This window comes from Heteronotia binoei, chromosome 17, assembly GCF_032191835.1.
Source record: "Heteronotia binoei isolate CCM8104 ecotype False Entrance Well chromosome 17, APGP_CSIRO_Hbin_v1, whole genome shotgun sequence".
Lineage (NCBI taxonomy): Eukaryota > Metazoa > Chordata > Lepidosauria > Squamata > Gekkonidae > Heteronotia > Heteronotia binoei.
Window position 1 is genome coordinate 13,692,350 of NC_083239.1, and position 18,704 is coordinate 13,711,053.

The 18,704-nt window shown below is 43.2% G+C and overlaps 1 protein-coding gene across 1 annotated transcript in view; it reads left to right on the forward strand.

Moving 5' to 3' along the window:
- Positions 1 to 1,051: 1,051 nt before the first annotated feature.
- LOC132586117 (protein argonaute-3) overlaps positions 1,052 to 18,704 on the forward strand; it is a 60,505-nt gene continuing 42,852 nt past the window's right edge. Inside the window, exons 1-2 of the mRNA XM_060258067.1 lie at positions 1,052 to 1,431; positions 14,589 to 14,760. Coding sequence (XP_060114050.1) covers positions 1,413 to 1,431; positions 14,589 to 14,760 — 191 coding nt within the window. The 5' untranslated portion in view covers positions 1,052 to 1,412. The remainder of the gene's footprint in view (positions 1,432 to 14,588; positions 14,761 to 18,704) is intronic.

Here is an 18,704-nt window from a genome sequence, read left to right on the forward strand (position 1 = left end):
CTCAGGGCGGCTTGAGTAATGTAAGTACTGTCAAGTTGCAGGTGACTTTTGGCAACCCCAGCAAGAAGTGGTTTGCTATTGCCTTTCTCTGTGGAGTCTTCCTTGATGCTTTCCCTGCTTAGCTTTTGAGATTTGACAAGATCAGGCTATACTAGGGGTAGCCAAACATGCTTAACATAAAGAGCCACATGGAATAAATGTCAGATGTTTGAGAGCCACAAGACATGGACATCAGATGTTTGAGAGTTGCAAGACAGGCAGGCAGGCAAATAGATGGGAGAAAGAGGTGGAAAGAAAGCAACTTTAAATGCATTCTCCAAGCTGCCAGCTGGCTTGGCTCAGAGAAGTGATTTAAACAGAAAAACGCCTTTTCCAAGTTAGCCAACTGTGGTGGGAGCTTCAAAAGCCACACAATAAATGTAAAAGAGCTACATGTGGCTCCCGAGCTAGTTTGACCAACCCTGGGCTATACCACTGCCACCCTCCCTCCTAATTATTACACTGTTCCAGAACGGTTTTGTATAGATATAAAACTATAGGGTGCAATGCAGGGTCCAGTCCTCTGTGCTGAGAAATGGCGGACATAATGGTTCTTTGGTGATGTACAAGTATATATGCTTAGCATAGGATTTAGCACCCCGACAGACCGTACTAGTTTTAAACGAGGGCTATCCAGGTCTTCTACCACAGCTGCTAAGGTAGGGATTTGAACTGGGAGGCTCGCAGGCGTTTCTTCTTCGGGCCCCGCCTTTCTCGCGCTGCCGTCCCTTTAAAAATTTATATTCGCCAACTGACTCGAGGGAGAAATAGCTGCTGAGCCAAACCATGCCGGTGCTTCCGTTCAGCTTTTCTTTTTTTGTAGTTAAGGCGAGCGAGAAGGCGCCTGCAGTTGCGCGCGTCAAAGGAAGGGGCGGGAACGTTAAGCGCAAGAGGAGGGGGAGGACTTCCGGCAAAAGGGTTGTGCTTGGGCGCGCATGCGCATAGCCCAGCGTCGGAAAGCCTCCCACGGACGACTGAAGAGAAATTCTTCAGACTTAATCGGCAAGAGGGGGACTTCCGGTGGGAAGGAACAACAGCACATGCGCGCCCCTCGCGAGCGGCGGAGACTTGCGCCTCAGTGTGTGCCGAAGTAGAAACTCGGGCGGCTCAAGTCAGTTGGTCTGAGGCGAAGCCAGCAAGAGGAGTCGGGGTTGCGGGCGGCCACGCAACTTCCGCCTCTTCAACCGTCACCGCGCTGCAGACTGGCCGGAGCTGGCTGAGAAAAAGAGCGGAGTCAGGAGGGGCCGCGCCAAGAGCCGCCGGCACCGTCACAGGCCCGGCCGGACCGGACCGGGAAGGCGCAAGGAGAACGACACGGAGAAGGGACCCGACCGGCACCCGTAGCCCCGGAGGGGCTGCGCCGAGCTCCATGAATGGAAATCAGCAGTGCAGGTGAGGGAGGAGGCTGCCGGGATGCGGGGCTCTGGAAGAGCTGGACCTTATCGGGGGAGGCGGGCGGTTAGAGTCAAATATATAGCTTAAAGGAAAAGGTTCGCCTCCCCCAACATGCTACTCTGGGGAAGTCCGCGAACTCCGAGCGGGATGGCAACAAGTCGGCTTCTTCTCTCCTTCCCCTCTCCCGACAATTATTATTCAGAGGTATGCTGCCTTTGGCTCTGGAGGGTTCTGTCTGGCTGTAAACGCTGGTGTTTCTCCTTTGTAAATTGGTGGGCAGAGCCTTTGGCCATGGAGGTTCTGTTTGGCTGTGATGGTTAGATTTATTTAATTGTCTTAGTTTGGAGGGCAAAGGGGCAACCTTGGTGATGGATTACTGGCTTGATTGTTGTATGGTAGCTTGGCAGATCATGCATTGTAGATGGCTGGAAGCTGATGTGCTTTGGCACTTAGATTTTCTGATTGTTTATTATTTGTTTCATCTGAAACCTGCCTTTCTCCTCAGTAAAGCCCCCAAATGGCTAAGAAGATCATTCTCCTCTTTTCCATATTATCCTCACAGCAACTCTATGAGGTAGGCTAGGCTGAGAGCTTGAGATTGGCCCAGGGTCAAACAGCAAACTTCCATGGCAGAGAGGGGATTTGAACCTGGGTCTACAAGATCATAGTCCAACACTCTAATCACTACAGCCCACTGACCTCTGGGAATTGAAACAATTACAGAATTATCAAAGATTCCAGGTTTTCACGGCTGGTAACATCATTAGGGTTTGTAGAATCTTTCGGGATCAAGTGCCGTGTTCTACTGGAGAAAGTTTTCCTTCCAGACGTTTCGTTCTCAGCTGCGGAGAACATCCTCAGTGGCGTTGCAGCTTGGACGCCACTGCAACGCCACTGAGGATGTTCTCCGCAGCTGAGAACGAAACGTCTGGAAGGAAAACTTTCTCCAGTAGAACACGGCACTTGATCCCGAAAGATTCTACAAACCCTAATAATTGCAGAATTGTTGTGGCCAGTGCAAATGTAAGGAGTGTTTTTTGTTTTGTCTTTTTTTTTTTTTAGCTTAGTAGTAAGTCCCTATAACTTAACTGTAGAAGTCCTGTAGAATTCATGCCCTCACGCACTAGCAAAAGACAATGATAAAAGGAGGAAGATGAATATCCTTGAGGAGGAAGGTCCAGAGTCTTTGCGCATGACTGAAAAGGCCTTCTCCCAGATTGCTACAGATCTACCCTCAGACAGCAGGGGTACCTGAAGCAGGGTCCCTGAAGGTGAACATAGTGGTCAGGTAGATTAGTATAGGAGTAGGTAGTTCCTAAGGTAAGTTGGCTGCAGACCGTATAAGGCTTTAAAGGTGAATACCTTGAATTGGGCCTGGGAATAAATTGAAAGGTGATGAAGATGGTCGGTGACTGAAATGATAGTCAGCATCCTGTCTGCAGCATTCTGTACCCGTTAAAGATTCCAAATACTTTTCAAGGGCAGCATAGCCCATATGGAGCATATTCCAGTAATCTAATCTAGATGTGGCCATCTTTTGTGCCCAGAAAGGTTGCAGATAGTTAACCGTTTTAAACTGGTAAAAGGCAATGCCTTCTTTGGGTTGTGAAATGGGGTAGATTTGTTTGTACTGGCAGTTAAGCCCACTTGTTAAAACACAATAATTTTGTGTATTTACATTATTTGCAGTTGGAGATGTAAATGCTGCATGTCAGGAACCCAGAGCACCAATATCCCTATAGCCAGTGGTCTTTGTGGCTGCTTATCACTACGCATGGTCCTGGCTGGGAGACCTCCAAGGAATATCAGGGTCATGCCGCAGAGGCAGGCAATGGCAAACCACTTCTGAATGTCGCTTGTCCTGAAAGGCTTATGGGGTCACTAAGAGTCAGCTGTGACTTGACAGCACTTTCCACCACCGTGACTGCACATTAAGCTACTGTAAACTGAATTGTGCTACCAAGGTACTATCTGTTCAGACTGTCGGCAGCTCTCAAAGGCCTCAGGTGAAATTTTTTTGCATCGCCTACTACCTTTTAGCAGGAGAAGCCAGGGACTGAACCTTCTGCTTGCCACACAGATGCTGTATCACTGAATTACAGCCCCACCTATGACCATCCTAAACTAATTAGTGCCAGTGTTGACTAATGCGAGCAAATAGCTGGATTCTCAATTTTGTGATACATTGTTGTAGGATTTACTTTCATCATTATTTTTATTCTGTCAGTCTTAGATCTTTAAGCATCAAATTCTGCCCAGTTTTATCCCATTTTGCAAAATGGTTTTGGAATTGTCGTTGTGATCCACATCTTCACACAGCCAAACTATTTTGAAAGCTGGTTCAAGGTGTGTTGCTTTGTTACACTGAGCTTGAGCATTAAAAAGGTTACTGATGAGCGGCTCCATGAGTCACTGTGAGAAGAGAAAGGTTTAAAATATGTAAGTGTATTCGGTGTTTTTTATGGTACACCATGAAGGTTATTTTTATGTAACAGGGAATTTGTTGTATGGAAGAATTGTGATTATAACATACATTTTTCTGTGGTAGCTATTAGGCTTGCTTTTTAATTGGAGAGATGCACAGACCCTTAATCTCTCTTCTTGGTGTACAAATACAAATCTCTTTTCTTAGTATACAAATACTTACCACAAGACTTTTAACGTGGACAGCCTAATTAGTTGGTAAGTAAGAAAGTAACTGAATTACAAAATTGTGTGTAAGCTATTGAACATTCAGGGAATGGTAACTAGCTTTTAAGTTTGTGACTTTAAGTCTTATTGAACAGTTATTTCCAAATAACCATACTTAGTTACCGTCACCATCTTAAGCTCTGTGGATCTGTTGGCACACTCCTCCCCAAGTGCTGTTTTCTTTTGATTACAAGGAAACAACATTTAACACTTCTGGGCATTATTCCCATGCATCTCACTCTCTATGCAAGAGTACGTAGAAGGAAAGATGCCTACAGTTCAGCTATAGAGAAGGTCCCGGGTTGAAGATCTGGCATCTTGAGTGAAAGGATCTTGAGTAGCAGTGTAGAGAAAGTCTTCTTCCTGAGACCATGAAGAGATGACTGCCAGTCAGTCAGCTAGATGAACGAATTGTCTGGCTCAGTATTGAGCAGCTTCAGTACACCTGTTACAGATGTGCTGGATGCAGTTCCAGAGGTTTCCTCTAGAAATAAGTGTTATTTTAAGGTTCTGATGATCAGATTGTGTACCTTTTAGGCAGCATTTTCCTCTTTTAAAAAACCCCCTAGAAATAAATAATTTTCTTATCCCTGACTTCACTAGTTCTAGAACAAAGTCTGAGTAGTAGCTCCCCCTGAGCCCGCCTTGGCGTGGAGGGCGGGGTATAAATCAAATTAAACTTAAAACACCTCTGGGCTTCTCTTTTCCCAGGTTCAACAGATCAATTCCCTACCAGTTGCTGTGCGACTTCATTTTGATTTGCACATCCTTCCAATTCTCCCCGCAACTACCTGATCTTAAACATATACAACATAATGAAGATGTTTTAACAGATGTAAAGAGGAATAACAAGCTACATATATAAGACCACTGTTGTTTGGTTTAATCCTGGGGAAAAAGAGTGAAGCACATAGAAATATCAGAATTGGAGATAGATGTGTAAATGTATCATTCTCAATTGTGGAGTTTGTCTGCTGCCTTGAAAACCCTATTCCCAGCTTGCTACAGTAGACGTGTTTCCTGCATTGTTGTATACTACTTTCCTTCAAGTGGTTTTTAACTCCTGTGCCTGTGGGATACAAGTGAGTTTCATTCTCTGCGTAAAGATGTTTCCCAGAAGGAAAGTGTTTTACACTAGGCAGTGTACATTCCAAGCCCTGGTACAGTAAAGGGTTGTGTCCCCCCCCCCCCCCCCAATTTCCAATGTACTGGGAAAATACTTTGAAGCCAGGGAAGTATTGGCTGGCCCAGGAGAAGTAGTTTAAAAAAGATGGAGCAACTAAATCAGCAAGGGGTCCTTGAGTTAAATGTGTGTGGTCGTTTTGTAGAAAAATAGATGGCGGAGCTCATTAGTATAACTCATTAGTATATGCCACCACCACCCCCAGCCAAAAGCAACCCGATGCAAGAAAGGAGAGCCCCGGGTGAGCGAGGCCTGCTTGGGCTGGCTAGAGATCCCCCCAGTCAAAAGGCCAGCAAGCCATCCGCCACCCAAAAGAAGTGGAGAAAGGGTGGTGTGGGCTTCTTCAGGGGTTAATGAGGGCTGCTGGGGGCATGGCAAAGCCCCTGGTGGCTGGCTAGCTGCCTGTACTCCTAATCCAGGGATTGTTATGCAGCTGCACCTACTATTCAATGGACAAGGTAGGTGGGGAGGAATAGGGGGAACTGTCAGAAAGGTTCAGGAGCCATGCTCCTGAGAGCTCCTGCTGAATCTGAGGCCTGTGTTTAATGAATGCTTAACATACTTATGGGTGGCGCTTCCATGTATTAGGGTATTTTTCAAAGCAGCGTTCTATATTTAATATTCCATGGAACTTTGTGAGTCACTGAAGTAATTGCTCATCTATGTAAATGCAATTAATTCTAATGGTCTAAATGTTGTTGGGGAAACAGCATTTTGCTAATCTTTGGAAAACCATCTTACAAGTGGTGCACCAGTGGTGAGAACTGGTGGAATGTTTTATTATATATTTTATTGTTAATATTCTATGTTTCCTAATAATGTTTTTAACTGTTATTAGCTGCCCTGAGCCCGTCAGGGGAGGGCGGGATATAAATCTGATAAATAAATAAACCAAGTTAGACCTTAGGTGGAGGGTGCTGCTGGACCTCTTTTTTCATCCTAAGAAGTTCTGCTTTCTGCATGTTTGTTTTTTATGGGCAAGAGAGTAAGCCCCTCAGAATGCTGTGCAGTTTCAGAGCTTATACTTGATGCATCAAACATAAAGTCAAGGAGAAATATTTGGCTCCATTTGTGGGATGTTGTGAATCCAGACTCTGAGTTCCATAGGGCTGGGTGGCTGTTTGGCCTGCTATTAAAATTGGTAGAGAAAAAGAGCTTTTATTTTATCAGTCAAAACAGATTTTTTTTAAAAAAACCCTAGACACTTGAAGCCAAGTTTCCAAGATCTTGCAGTAGGCCGTACTGGACTAGATGACTCTACTGGTCTAATTTGATATAAAAGATATACCGTAGTTGGTTATAACTAATTTGATATAAGACAGCTTCCTATGTAAAACATGTAAATTATAAGCTGTTCAGAGGACAGTTGAGGGTTATATTTTTCACTGCCCTATTTTCCTTCTTTCTCTGCTGCAAATTTAGCTATGAGATAATATATAGGCAGTTTCTCCCACCAGTTATTATGCTGCTGTGCAGGGGTGTGGGGGGGGAAGCAGTTGGAAACTAGGGGTTTGCATATAGAAGTTGACTAGCCTTGGGGTCCCAAACGTTTCATAGGTCTCTCTGACCCTATTCTGCAATATCATGTTCTGTAGTTATATTATATGAGCAATTACTTCAGTGACTGTTCTGACATTCACTTAAGATAAATAGCCAATCAGAGCTGTGTACATGATAAATACATGGTACATGTAGGTTGATATTTATTTAATCAGCTTGTCAGTATAATTGTACATCTTATTCTTGAAAGAATTTCCCATACGTGCATCTGCAATTACTGTATAGTGGGGTGGGTGGAGGGAACATCACAGTAAATCCCATGTCAACCAGTCACAGGTCTGTGTTTTCTTTAAACATAGAAGTGTTTGAAATTACAACAGATTATCATTTGTCTAGCATTTAAGTGATTTGATTTTTGCTGGTTTACCATTGAGTTGGAAAGTAGTATTGCAACATTCTAAACTCTTAAACTTGCGTCCACTAGTTTTAACATCTGTATCTATTTACTAGTTGACTCATTACACATAATGTATGAGCAACTATAAAATCATTTAAAAAGGACAGTTAACAGATATGCTTGAGGAATGCCCAGTGTGCTGATAAATAATGCTGGAGTCTTTTAGTATTGCATGTTTTTAGTGTTCTGGAGTTTTTGAAGTTCTTATTAAAAATAACCAGTGATTAGGCAGATCTGTTTCTTCAGCCCTGTAGCACATTCATACATTAAGCTAAGTAAGGTGGCATTAGAAAACATTTGTTCTCTGGATGCTTGATTTGCTGTAATGCATTTGTGGCTAAATCTGTGGATACTTGAACTCAGAGACTGGGGCTATGAGCAGACAGATCTTTCTACAAACCTGAAAAAGCCTCAAGTTTGCAGAAAAAACTGAAATCTAAGGAAATAAACATACATATACATACATGGGGAGTTAACACCTCCAAAAAAGAATTGAAGCAGTGCCTGTAGGTTGAAAAAAACAAATTACTTTTCAGTGACCACTGGGGAATTGGTAGGCAATTGCAACAATGTTGTCAGTCTTCAAGCCTTGGTTTCTATCAGTAAAGGGCAGGGGGAGGAGAGCAGAACCCTTTCCAGGCTGTTTTGGCCGTAGAGGCAAAACTCATCAAGTCCAGGACTGGCAGCAGCCACTGGGTGACTTGATACCATAACTCACCCAGGAGTGGCTGTATGCTATTGTTGCAGCCACCCCACAAAAGCCAGTATAGTGTAATGGTTAGAGTTTCAGGCTAGGATCTTGAAGACCATGGTTGAACTCCCCACTCTGCCATTAAAATTTACTTAGGCCTGGTATCAGTCACAGATTCTCAGCCTAACCAACCTCTCAGGATTGTTGTGAGGATGAAATGGAGAGGAGAATGATACAAATGAATAAATATGAAGATGATGATGATATTGGATTTATTTCCCGCCCTCCACTCCGAAGAGTCTCAGAGCGGCTCACAATCTCCTTTACCTTCCTCCCCCACAACAGACACCCTGTGAGGTGGGTGGGGCTGGAGAGGGCTCTCACAGCAGCTGCCCTTTCAAGGACAGAGTCTCAGAGCGGCTCACAATCTCCTTTCCCTTCCTCCCCCACAACAGACACCCTGTGAGGTGGGTGGGGCTGGAGAGGGCTCTCACAGCAGCTGCCCTTTCAAGGACAGAGTCTCAGAGCGGCTCACAATCTCCTTTCCCTTCCTCCCCCACAACAGACACCCTGTGAGGTAGATGAAGATATTGGATTTATATCCCGCCCTCCACTCTGAAGAGTCTCAGAGCGGCTCACAATCTCCTTTCCCTTCCTCCCCCACAACAGACACCCTGTGAGGTGGGTGGGGCTGAGAGGGCTCTCCCAGCAGCTGCCCTTTCAAGGACAACCTCTGCCAGAGCTCTGGCTGACCCAAGGCCATTCCAGCAGGTGCAAGTGGAGGAGTGGGGAATCAAACCCGGTTCTCCCAGGTAAGAGTCTGCACACTTAACCACTACACCAATCTGGCTAAATATAGCTGAAGATGAAGGACAAATAAAAGGTGGGTGGGTGAGAAGGAGAAAAGAAAGCAGGGATAGGTAAAGAGTGTGGGGGCTGCCAGGAGGAGAAAAGAAATAACATTGGGAAGAGGGTGCAGGAGAAAGTGAGGTGCAAATCCTTTGTGTCCTCCACCACATAACTGAACCCGGTGGCAGACAGTGCACAACTGGGCTTCGCTAGGTGGCTAGCACCGTGCAACTTGGCCAGAATTTTCCCAGGTAGAGGCTGTCAGCAGGACAGAAAACAGAAGATAGGGAACAGCTGAAGGTAGGTTGGCTGGTGGCTGGAAAGGAATGAAGGAAGCAGGAAAAGGGGAGAGACTGTTGGGGCTTTCAGGGAAGGGAAATAGTGGGGAGATTGAAACATGACATCTCCCTTCCCCTTATAAGTCCTTGCAGGTTTCCGTTTGTAGTGAATACAAGAAGGGACCCACAACACAATGTTTCATAATATGTTGCACTCCACTGCCACCCACCCTTCACATTCATTCACCCCCCACTATTGCTGTATTCCCACCTACCCTTGGTCTCTTCCCACCTCCACCTCCCTACTCTTAGCACTCCATTACCTCTTCATCTTTTCCCTTCCTTTGCTTCCTCCACACTTTTTGTAACAAACTTCTCCTTCTTTCTTTCCCTCTCCCTTTTTCTGTCAGCATTCCTTCACTCTAGTTCTAACCCTTACCTTCTCTGACAATCATTCCATTTCCCCAGCTTTGCTTATTCCCCTCTCCTACCACACCTTCTCCACCTCTCTCATCTTCCTTCCCCCACTCCTTCTCTTACTTATGTCTTCATTCCCCCCCGTCTTTCTCCCTTTCTTTTTCTTCTCCTCCCTGCACCAAGACTACTCCCAGAGAACCATTGATGTAATGGTTAAGTGCGCAGACTCTTATCTGGGAGAACCGGGCTTGATTCCCCACTCCTCCGCTTGCAGCTGCTGGGTCAGCCATAGCTCTCACCGCAGTTGTCCTTGAAAGGGCAGCTTCTGTGAGAGCTCTCTCAGCCCCACCTACCTCAGAGGGTGTTCGTTGTGGGGGACAGGGAAGGTAAAGGAGATTGTGACCGCTCTGAGATTCAGAGTGGGCGGGTTATAAATCCAATATCTTCTCTTTCCTGCCAACCCCCATGCCAATTTCCCCTTCTTCATCTCTCTATCTGAAGCCAATCCCCCTTTTTTCCTCTCTCCCCCGAGCCATTCTGTTGTCCTTTCTCTGTCTCCCCCCAGCAAATTCCCCCTTCTCCACCTGTCATTTTTTTGTGACAGCCCCAGTGGTGGCTCAGGAAGCTGTGGTCCTAACTTCCTGTATGTTGGCAATGGTTCTGGTGGTGAGCAGTGTAAGTGGTGGCATGGACAGTAAGTTGCAGGCATTAATTGGCAGTAGTCCTGGGGGTGGTGGGGAGGGGTCTAGCAGGGACAGTTTTTGGTGAGGTGGCTTTCCTTGCATCTGCAGTGTCTTTTTCCAATGGTCCCAGCTGCAGTGGGGACAGTTGTTGCAGCAGTAAGGACCATTAGAGGTGGAGTGGGCACAGCGACTATTCCTGTACCTCAGTGAGTAAATTCTGTGCGCAGGCTCAGAGCAAGCTGTTTTAGGAGAATTAAGTGTTCGCCCGTATAATTTTTTAAATATGTAAGATTTTTCTGCACACCAAGGAGCGCTGCAAGTGTGCAGGAAAATCTCTGTACCCTCCATGTGCCCTCTATCTGTAAAAATAAGTATCCACATGGAGAGGGGGCATGTTGAGAATGAGATATATAGATATTAACATGTACCATCACTACTTGGTGTAAAAATTCACTTGGTTAATTCATAGAGGAACTGATGCTAGACTTTTGAGCAGGCTGTGCACTGATAGCACTGCTTGGTCAGTAACTGGGTGGTGCTAACCACTACATTTGGTTTTAAACTTGGGTGTGTCACCTAAGGACTAGGCCAAGATCTACAGATCATCTAGTCTATTCTATTGCAATAAGGCCAGTTTCTTGATTCATTAATCACCCTTTGTGCAACATGTCATCTCCCGGTTTAAATAAACTTCCACCATCTGGATAGTCGGGACTAAGCTTTAGATTCCTGCAGTCAGGAACAAGTGTAGTAAATTAGACAGCAAGTCAACCAAACCAAACCTCATGCCAAGGGTAGGGGAGAAAAATCCCATAGTGATTAGTTTGTGTTGGAAGAAAATTACTCTAATCACAGACAATTTAGTTTAAATATCAAACACAAAACAAAATCTTTCTGCTAAGCCTTTCTAGTGTGGAATCTGCTCAGCCTCGTGCATGTCTCTGTTGCACTTAACAGTCCGTCCCCAGGGATCTCAGAAAAGAAAGTGTGGTAGATGTGTTTTGAATGGGAGCCTTGGCTGTGATGTTTTCTTAAGATTAATTTTTTAGTGGTTTATAAAGTATAGCCTGTATAGTAGCAGAGTGACATGGTTTTCTTTCCTGTGCAGCTGTTTGCTGTTCTTGTTTATCTGTCTTGCTTACCTAATTATGTTGTATTCTTGACATTATTTTGGGCACTAGGTTTGTAGATGAATGTGTTGCTTAAATAACCCACCGTGAAACGGTTACTGGGAAAGTCTTGTCAAAAGTGTTGGGTTCATGTGATGTGATGCTGCTCTTCTGTTGCATTCTGTATGTCGCTTATTGCTACAGCTTGTTGTTCTTATATAGCTCTTGAATCCCCATGAGTATTATGTACTTCAGTATCAGTAAGGAAAAACTTTTTGTGATTGTTGTCTTGTCTACTTTTATCTGCTCACAAGAATTATATCACAGCTTAAGTCAGTCGGTGGAAATACATCCAGCCTCTGTCATTGAGTAGGAGTGTAAAAGGGGGATTTTTGAATGACTTCATCACACCTACAAATGACATTCACACTGTGAATCATTTCAAGAACCCCAGTGTAATTTTCAATATTTATCTGTTAAATTGCTCACTCCCTTTTTCACTTGAGACAAACAAAGACTGAAATGAGAACTGGCAATCTGCTGTCTGTGCTTCCTGTCCAAGGGATCTTCACAGCTTAATCTGGAAAGGAGGGAACAAAGAATGCTGAGAGGAAGATATAGCTGTCGGTCCCAGGAATGTATGCTTTTCTTGTGTTAATCTGTCTTGCACTGATGTGTTTCAGTTCATTGAAACTGACTCCCCTAAGTGGCAACCTTCTCTTCCTGTGGGGATTGAGAGACAATTCTTAAGTGTTTCCACATAAAATGCTTGGCTTAACCTGTTCTTTGTAAGGTCAGACTTTCCAAAGAGAATGCCTGTATTTTATTCACATTACATTATAAAACCCCTTACTTCAGCTTCTCTGGGAGAAAATAGTGGGTTTACTTTTGGCCCCCTACACTGCAAACTAACTGTTTAATGGGAGCATAATTTGAATCACTAGTTGGCAAAATGATCTAGCAAGCCAGTGTTCGAAAATCCAGGATGCTGAACCTCTCATCAGTACTGCAGTGATAGTATGCTCTTCTCTTCAAATGGTAGACCGGCATTATGCATTTTTGCTGCAACTGGTGTGTTTTCTATTTTTAAACAACTTGCAGTATTTATTGCCCACCTTTCTGACTGAGGCTCAAGGCAGATCACAAAATATAAAAACAACAGTCAGGCAGTATAATACATCCAATAAACAGTGCAATAGGACTAGAATTACAAAATTAGAAAGCAACGCAAAGAAGAAGTGTAAAATGTGGTATATGTGAAGAGTGTCTTCTGCTTTATAATCCAGACTAGTAAAAAGCGAGATAATATAAAGTCTGGATTTTCAAACAGTGGAATTTAAGAAGAGAAAACCAACAAAGTGAATGTAGAGAAAGTCTTCCTCAAATTAATGATGAAGTATGGTATCTGGGTCATTGTTTTGAGGGGTTGTAAAAAGGGGGAGGGGAGAAAGAACGATTAGGGTGTCTGACTGGGCTGTTGATTGAGCATGGGAAGGAGTCAGTGAATGCGAATGCAGAAAGTGTGGATTAAAAATGCTGCATCTAATTGCAGGAATAAGGGAGGTATTGTTGCTTTTGAAAAGGCACTGAGGGGGTCACGGTGGGAATGTTCATCCTAGTTTTGTCATCCATGCTAAAGAAGGCTAAATGGTAACTGAAAATAAGTGTAATGGTAGCAATAGAACTAAAAGTGTGGCATGTTTAGCATCAAAGACAGAGGCAATACAATAATACTTTTAGGAATATATGGAACACTCCCAGTACACTAAAGATCTCTAATCCTGTGAATCACCAACCATTAACTGTTTTTCCAAGCCTGCCAACAAAATCAGATCTAAAGCAGAGCTGTAGGGGTTTAATATATTGACAATGTGGGGAGAGGCTGTATTGTCTTAAACTGTCCTAAGATGCTTGGTGGATCTCATGATCATAAAGCAGGATATAAATCAAATCACACAACCATTTGGATTAAAGAAGGCAGCAGGTACATTGACTAATAGTTACAAATGGGATGTGAATGCATTTAAGTGGAAATTGCTTTGAAAACTTGTTCTCTCTGTATGAGAATTTGCCTTGAAAAATTGTCATGGTTTTGCTCCCATTCTGGGCCCACCTAATTACTGTAAAGACTTAGCTTTCTTGTTCATCTTACTAGTGCCTTTGGAATTCTTTCCTTCCCTTGCATTATGCAGGTTTGCATGATTGCCTGAGTAATTGATAACCTCTTTGCCTTGCACTAAGCTTCTAAGATACTCTGGAGTTGTGTTGAGTGGATCTGTGGCAGTCTGTGGATGTCAGACTAGATGCTCTCTTAGGTGACCATCCATATGTTTACTGTAGCATGCTTTGTGGATTTCAGCAAGCTTTTTCTCTTGCCTTTTTTAACTGGTTCATCTTCTCTAAAATTCAGCAATTTACAAGTAGAAGGCTTTAAAAGATCTTCTTCACTTTCCCAGCCATGTAACAGCCTTTTCTAACCGCTGGAATATTTTTGAGACCTGTATGGAATAATAGCTGGGGTGTGTGTGTCAATGGACGGAGGTGGAGAAGAAAAAGGAGACAAAATTACTTTTCCAGATGGTGTGGTTGGTGAAGCTCCACTGACAGAAGAGTAAGAATGGAGTGCTTTTGCCTCCTTTCCACTCCACCACATGCTGCTGTTATTCTGTATGGGTCCTGCGACCCCAGTAGTGAACATTTCTGAGTTCAAGAAGGACTCTTGGGGGGGGTGTAGAAAGTGGGAAGTAAGATAGGTCTGCAATCCTTATGCTTGATCCAAACCCATTAAATTGACTGGTAGTGTGATATTTTCGTTTTGACTTTGGTTTGAAATTATCATATTCCTTTTCCTAGCATTCTAGGTGGTTTACAGCAGCAGTTCCCAACCTTTTTGGCACCAGGGACTGGTTTCCTGGAAGACAATTTTTCCATGGACCCGGGTGGGGGGGAGGGGACCACTGGTTTTTTTGATGCTCCAGGCTGCCCCCTGCCCGTCCCCCATCGGGGTCTGTAAATGGGGGGGGGGGACCCTGGGGCTGCTGCTACAGCTTCCTCACTGGGCAGTGAGGGGCAGAAGCAGCCAATCTGCCTCCCCTTCCCATTTAAGGACCCCTGCAGATCAACTGCCCCTTCTGCCAGCCCAGGCAAAAGGGGTGGTGCTGCCCAGTTGCTAACAGGCCACAAACTGGTACTGGTCTGTGGCCTGGTGTGGTTGGGGACCTCTGGTTTACAGAATCCATAAAATCCCTTCAGTTTTCAGTTCTAAACTATACACTGATTTTTTTCCCTCTTTGCAGGACCCGTTGGGGCACAGCCCCTGCTCATGGTGCCCAGACGTCCTGGCTATGGCACCATGGGCAAGCCGATCAAATTACTGGCCAACTGCTTCCAAGTTGAAATCCCAAAGATAGACGTCTACCTCTATGAGGTGGATATTAAGCCAGACAAGTGTCCTCGGAGGGTGAACAGGTAAGTTTAACTACTTTACCTTTTTACTGGACGATAAGTTGGGTGCTGTGCACTCTTTTACCATAGCTGTCTTAAGACAGGGATGTCAAACTTAAGACCCACATGACAGAAATGGTCCACCTGTGGTTTTGATCCAGCCTGTGGCTCTTTCCCCCCTCCGCTTCCCCTGCCTGTCCTCTCCCTTTGTTCCCAGCTCCCTTGGTCTTGTCTTTGCCTACTTTGGCAAGAAGTTCTTTTGGGCTTGCAAGGTTGCAAGGAAAATGTGGAATAGATTTTCCATTAAGGTCAGTACACCCAAATAGACTGCTCTGGGACTAGAATGACAGCTCCCAGAGTAGAATGACAGCCCCTAGCAATATAATCTGTATTGTGGGACTGGAATGACAGGGCACAGAGTGGAATGACAGCCCCTGGGAGTAGTAGCAGCTTTCTGGGAATGAAATTCCACTCTGGGGTCCCTCATTCTTATCCCAGAATGCTTCTGCTACTCCCGGGGATTGTCTTTCACTCTGGGGGCTGTCATTCCAGTCCCAGAGTAGTCTGTCTGGGCCAAGATGCCTTAATGGAAAATCCGTTCCACACTTTCTTTGCAATTTGGTCTGTGCAGTGTTTATGTTATCTGAAGCTGTTGCTTGCTGGAGTTCTTTCCTTCCAAAACTGATGTTTGATCCAGCTTGTCATTGCTGAATAAACATAAAATTGGGTGCATGAGAGAGTTCTTGAACCTGGGAGTTCACAGCCAAAGGGGGACATTACACCGGAGAGAGGACATTGCCACTTTGAGTAGACATGGGCGAGGGGAGAAGCTTGCAATGCCCAGTAATTTCACATTTTCCTAGGCTCAGATCACTTTATATATTTAGCTTATATTTTTAGTTTCTGCTGTGATCCTTGTGCTTTTTTAATGTTTTATTTTAAAAATTGCATTGCTGAATCCCAGTATTCTCCCTCCTTTCCATTTAAACAAAATATCACAAGAGTTGTAAGCATGTTTGTATTTTAAGTAAAAAATAATATCTTCAGTTGTGTTTCTGTATCCTTTGTCAAGTTTATATCTCTGCTACCTGGCATTACATCCATGGCCTAGCCCCACAAAGTTCCATTTATGCCGTATCCGGTCCTTATAACAAATGAGTCCAATACCCTGGCCTAAGAGGTGGCATTTAGATCTCATTGTACCTCTCTGAGCAAAATATTGGTTTTTTTTATATTGTTTATTGATACTTAGATTGCTTTAGGCATTTCCAATGGATGATAGTAGTCTGTAATGTAGGCATTGTGAATATAATGTGAGAAAATAAAAGAGCTAAATATTTTAAAATATGAACTATATATGCATATGTGTGGATATATATAATTTTAGCATTGTTTGTGGGATTTTAATATTTTATGTTTGCTGTTTCTTTAGCATCTGGTTACCCATATTGTAAGAGATACAGACACACTGAAGTTATTGAAGTAGCTGGAATATGTTAAATAATATTTTTCCAGGAAAGTGGCTTCTTTGTTTCAGGACTGACTTCTTAAGTATATCAGAGTAAATGAGAGAACAAGTACAATCTAGACATTCTTTGTAAGGCTGAAGCTGCACATCCTACTTGTGACTGTCTCACATCCTTAATTCTAGTTTCCTTCTGCTATTGGATCCATATGATGGAGTAAATTAAATCCTATGGGTTGCTTAATTTCTGATGCTTGTTACTCAGTGGGAAAGTTTTCTTTATTTTAGATAGGTTGGATAAGAATTCATTGATCCTAGGACTAGGTTAGATTTGATTTGATTCTTCCTTAACTCTACAAGATGAGTGCAAGTGAATTATAAGCTTAGGCTGAATGAATTTTGGTTTGCCAAGAAAAAAAGGGAAAACTAGGTAAAGTATATGCTAGATATACTTAAAGTATAAGTCCATTTTTAAAATTGTGGCTCATCTTCTGGTGTATGGGATGAGACCACCATTCATAGCTGTTGATCTTCACAGTGCATTGTTCCACTGGTATTGGAAAAGTGTTGAGATAGCCGAGGACTTTATCTTCAGAATTTATCTTACCAATAATTTTTCTTTAGTCGTCTTGTTCTTGCAGTTTCTAGTTTCTGCATTAAAGGATTTGAAGAGCTTTGTCTTGTTCCCCGATCCAATTGGGTGAGGGTGGGAGTTTTTCCCCTTGGTGGGTTCTAAATCAGTGACATCCCTTCCAGTCATGAACAAGCACTTATCCGGCTGTTGTGTTTACCTAGCCTACACTGTGGAGGAAAGAAATGTGCATTAGGGACCTCTTCAGTTTTTGTTCTTTTGTATAATGTTATCACATATTTTACTGTAAACTGCTCAGATGTAAAGTGGGCTAGAAATTTAACTGCAAAACAGGTCACTAAAATAACTCATTGTGGTTTTTGTTTTGGAAAATTGAGTTATTTTTCTAAAGTTTCCAAAGTTCTCTGGATTGAATATGTTGTTCTGCCCTCAAATTTTTAAGCTGTGTGTTTTTATGATGTTTTATATTTATTTGTAATTGTATTGAATTATGTTGTAAGCTGCCCTGAGCCCGCTTGCGGGAAAGGGCGGGATATAAATCTAAAAATTAAAATAAAATAAAATAGTTAAATATAAGAAGGCCGAAATGTTTCTGTTGGATTTTCTTTTCATATCTACGCTGAGAAGCAAAGTAACCTTATGTTAGCTAACTTAAAAGATGGATGACTTCAGTTTTAACTGGTACTGGCTGAAATAGTCAGTTAATATGAACTCATCTTGTAATCATGACTGACTTCACACTTGCTGAAGAGTTTCATCAGCTTGTGTTGGCAAGCTCCAGTTAACAGATGTGCTACAAGTGCTTAGGGTAATCAGACATCCACTTTAAAGACCTCGAGTGTTGATCTGTAATTTTTAGGCTATTAAAGCATGCGTATTGAAAAATTCTTGTGAGTTTTGGATGTGTCTGTGCGAAGCAGCAAGTTACAGTTTACAAGAAAATTGTATTAATGTGAACTTAATTCTTTTCAAGGTCTACTGTTTATAAAGAATGCTACTAAAGACAGCTTTGGTGCTTAGATCTGTGGTGTGGTATAAAATGGATTTTAATATTTTAAGAAGTATAGTTATTTTTGTTTTGAGTTAACATTTACATTATGCCCTTCAGACAAACTGGTTGTCAGGGCAACTAACAAAATAAACTCTTTCAATATTAATATCCTCAATTTAAAATCTCTGTTTTGAACTTTACTGCTCAAATATGTCATTTCCAGCCATTTAAAGTTTGTAACGCTTAAAACGGCAGTCAGTTGTATCTATTAAAATTAGCAGAGCAGCAAAGATTAAAACAGCAGAAATAAAATCATGATTAGTAATCAGAAAAAGAGTTTATCTGATATTTAAAAAAAAGCTCCTTACCTGAAAGAAAAGGTCCTGCTTCCAATTACAACCCACTCTGGAAAAAGAAGGAGAGATGCCAGAGCAAAGCTTCTGCTTGTGATACAATTGGAAGACGGCCACTTATGGTAGAAGATGGTCCTTTGGATCACTTGAAGAGTGTGGGTTTGTGACTCATGGATGGGTTGCAGTGCCACAGCTTCTGATCCGTGAGCTGCCATAGAGTTGCTATCTTGCTGCTTTCTGAAATGACCTTCTGGTGGTGGATGTGCACAGATCCAAGGGTGCAGTGCCTTTTGCCTCTTAACATGCATGCTGAGAGGAGCAGCAGAACAGCATAGGCCTGGCAGCTTCAGAGATCTCTTTGCTCCCCTGAAATATATCTCCCTTGTCTTTTCTCTCTTCCCCATATGGTACAGCCTGGAGACTGTCTCCTCCAGGCAGTCCTTCAGTTCTGTAGGTGAATGCTAGCAGTGTCGAATGCCCCACCCATGAACGCTCTCTTTTGCCTTTTCTTCCTGCCCCCACCCCAAACCTTGCATCCTCAAGTCTGTTTGTGAATGAAGACCTTTC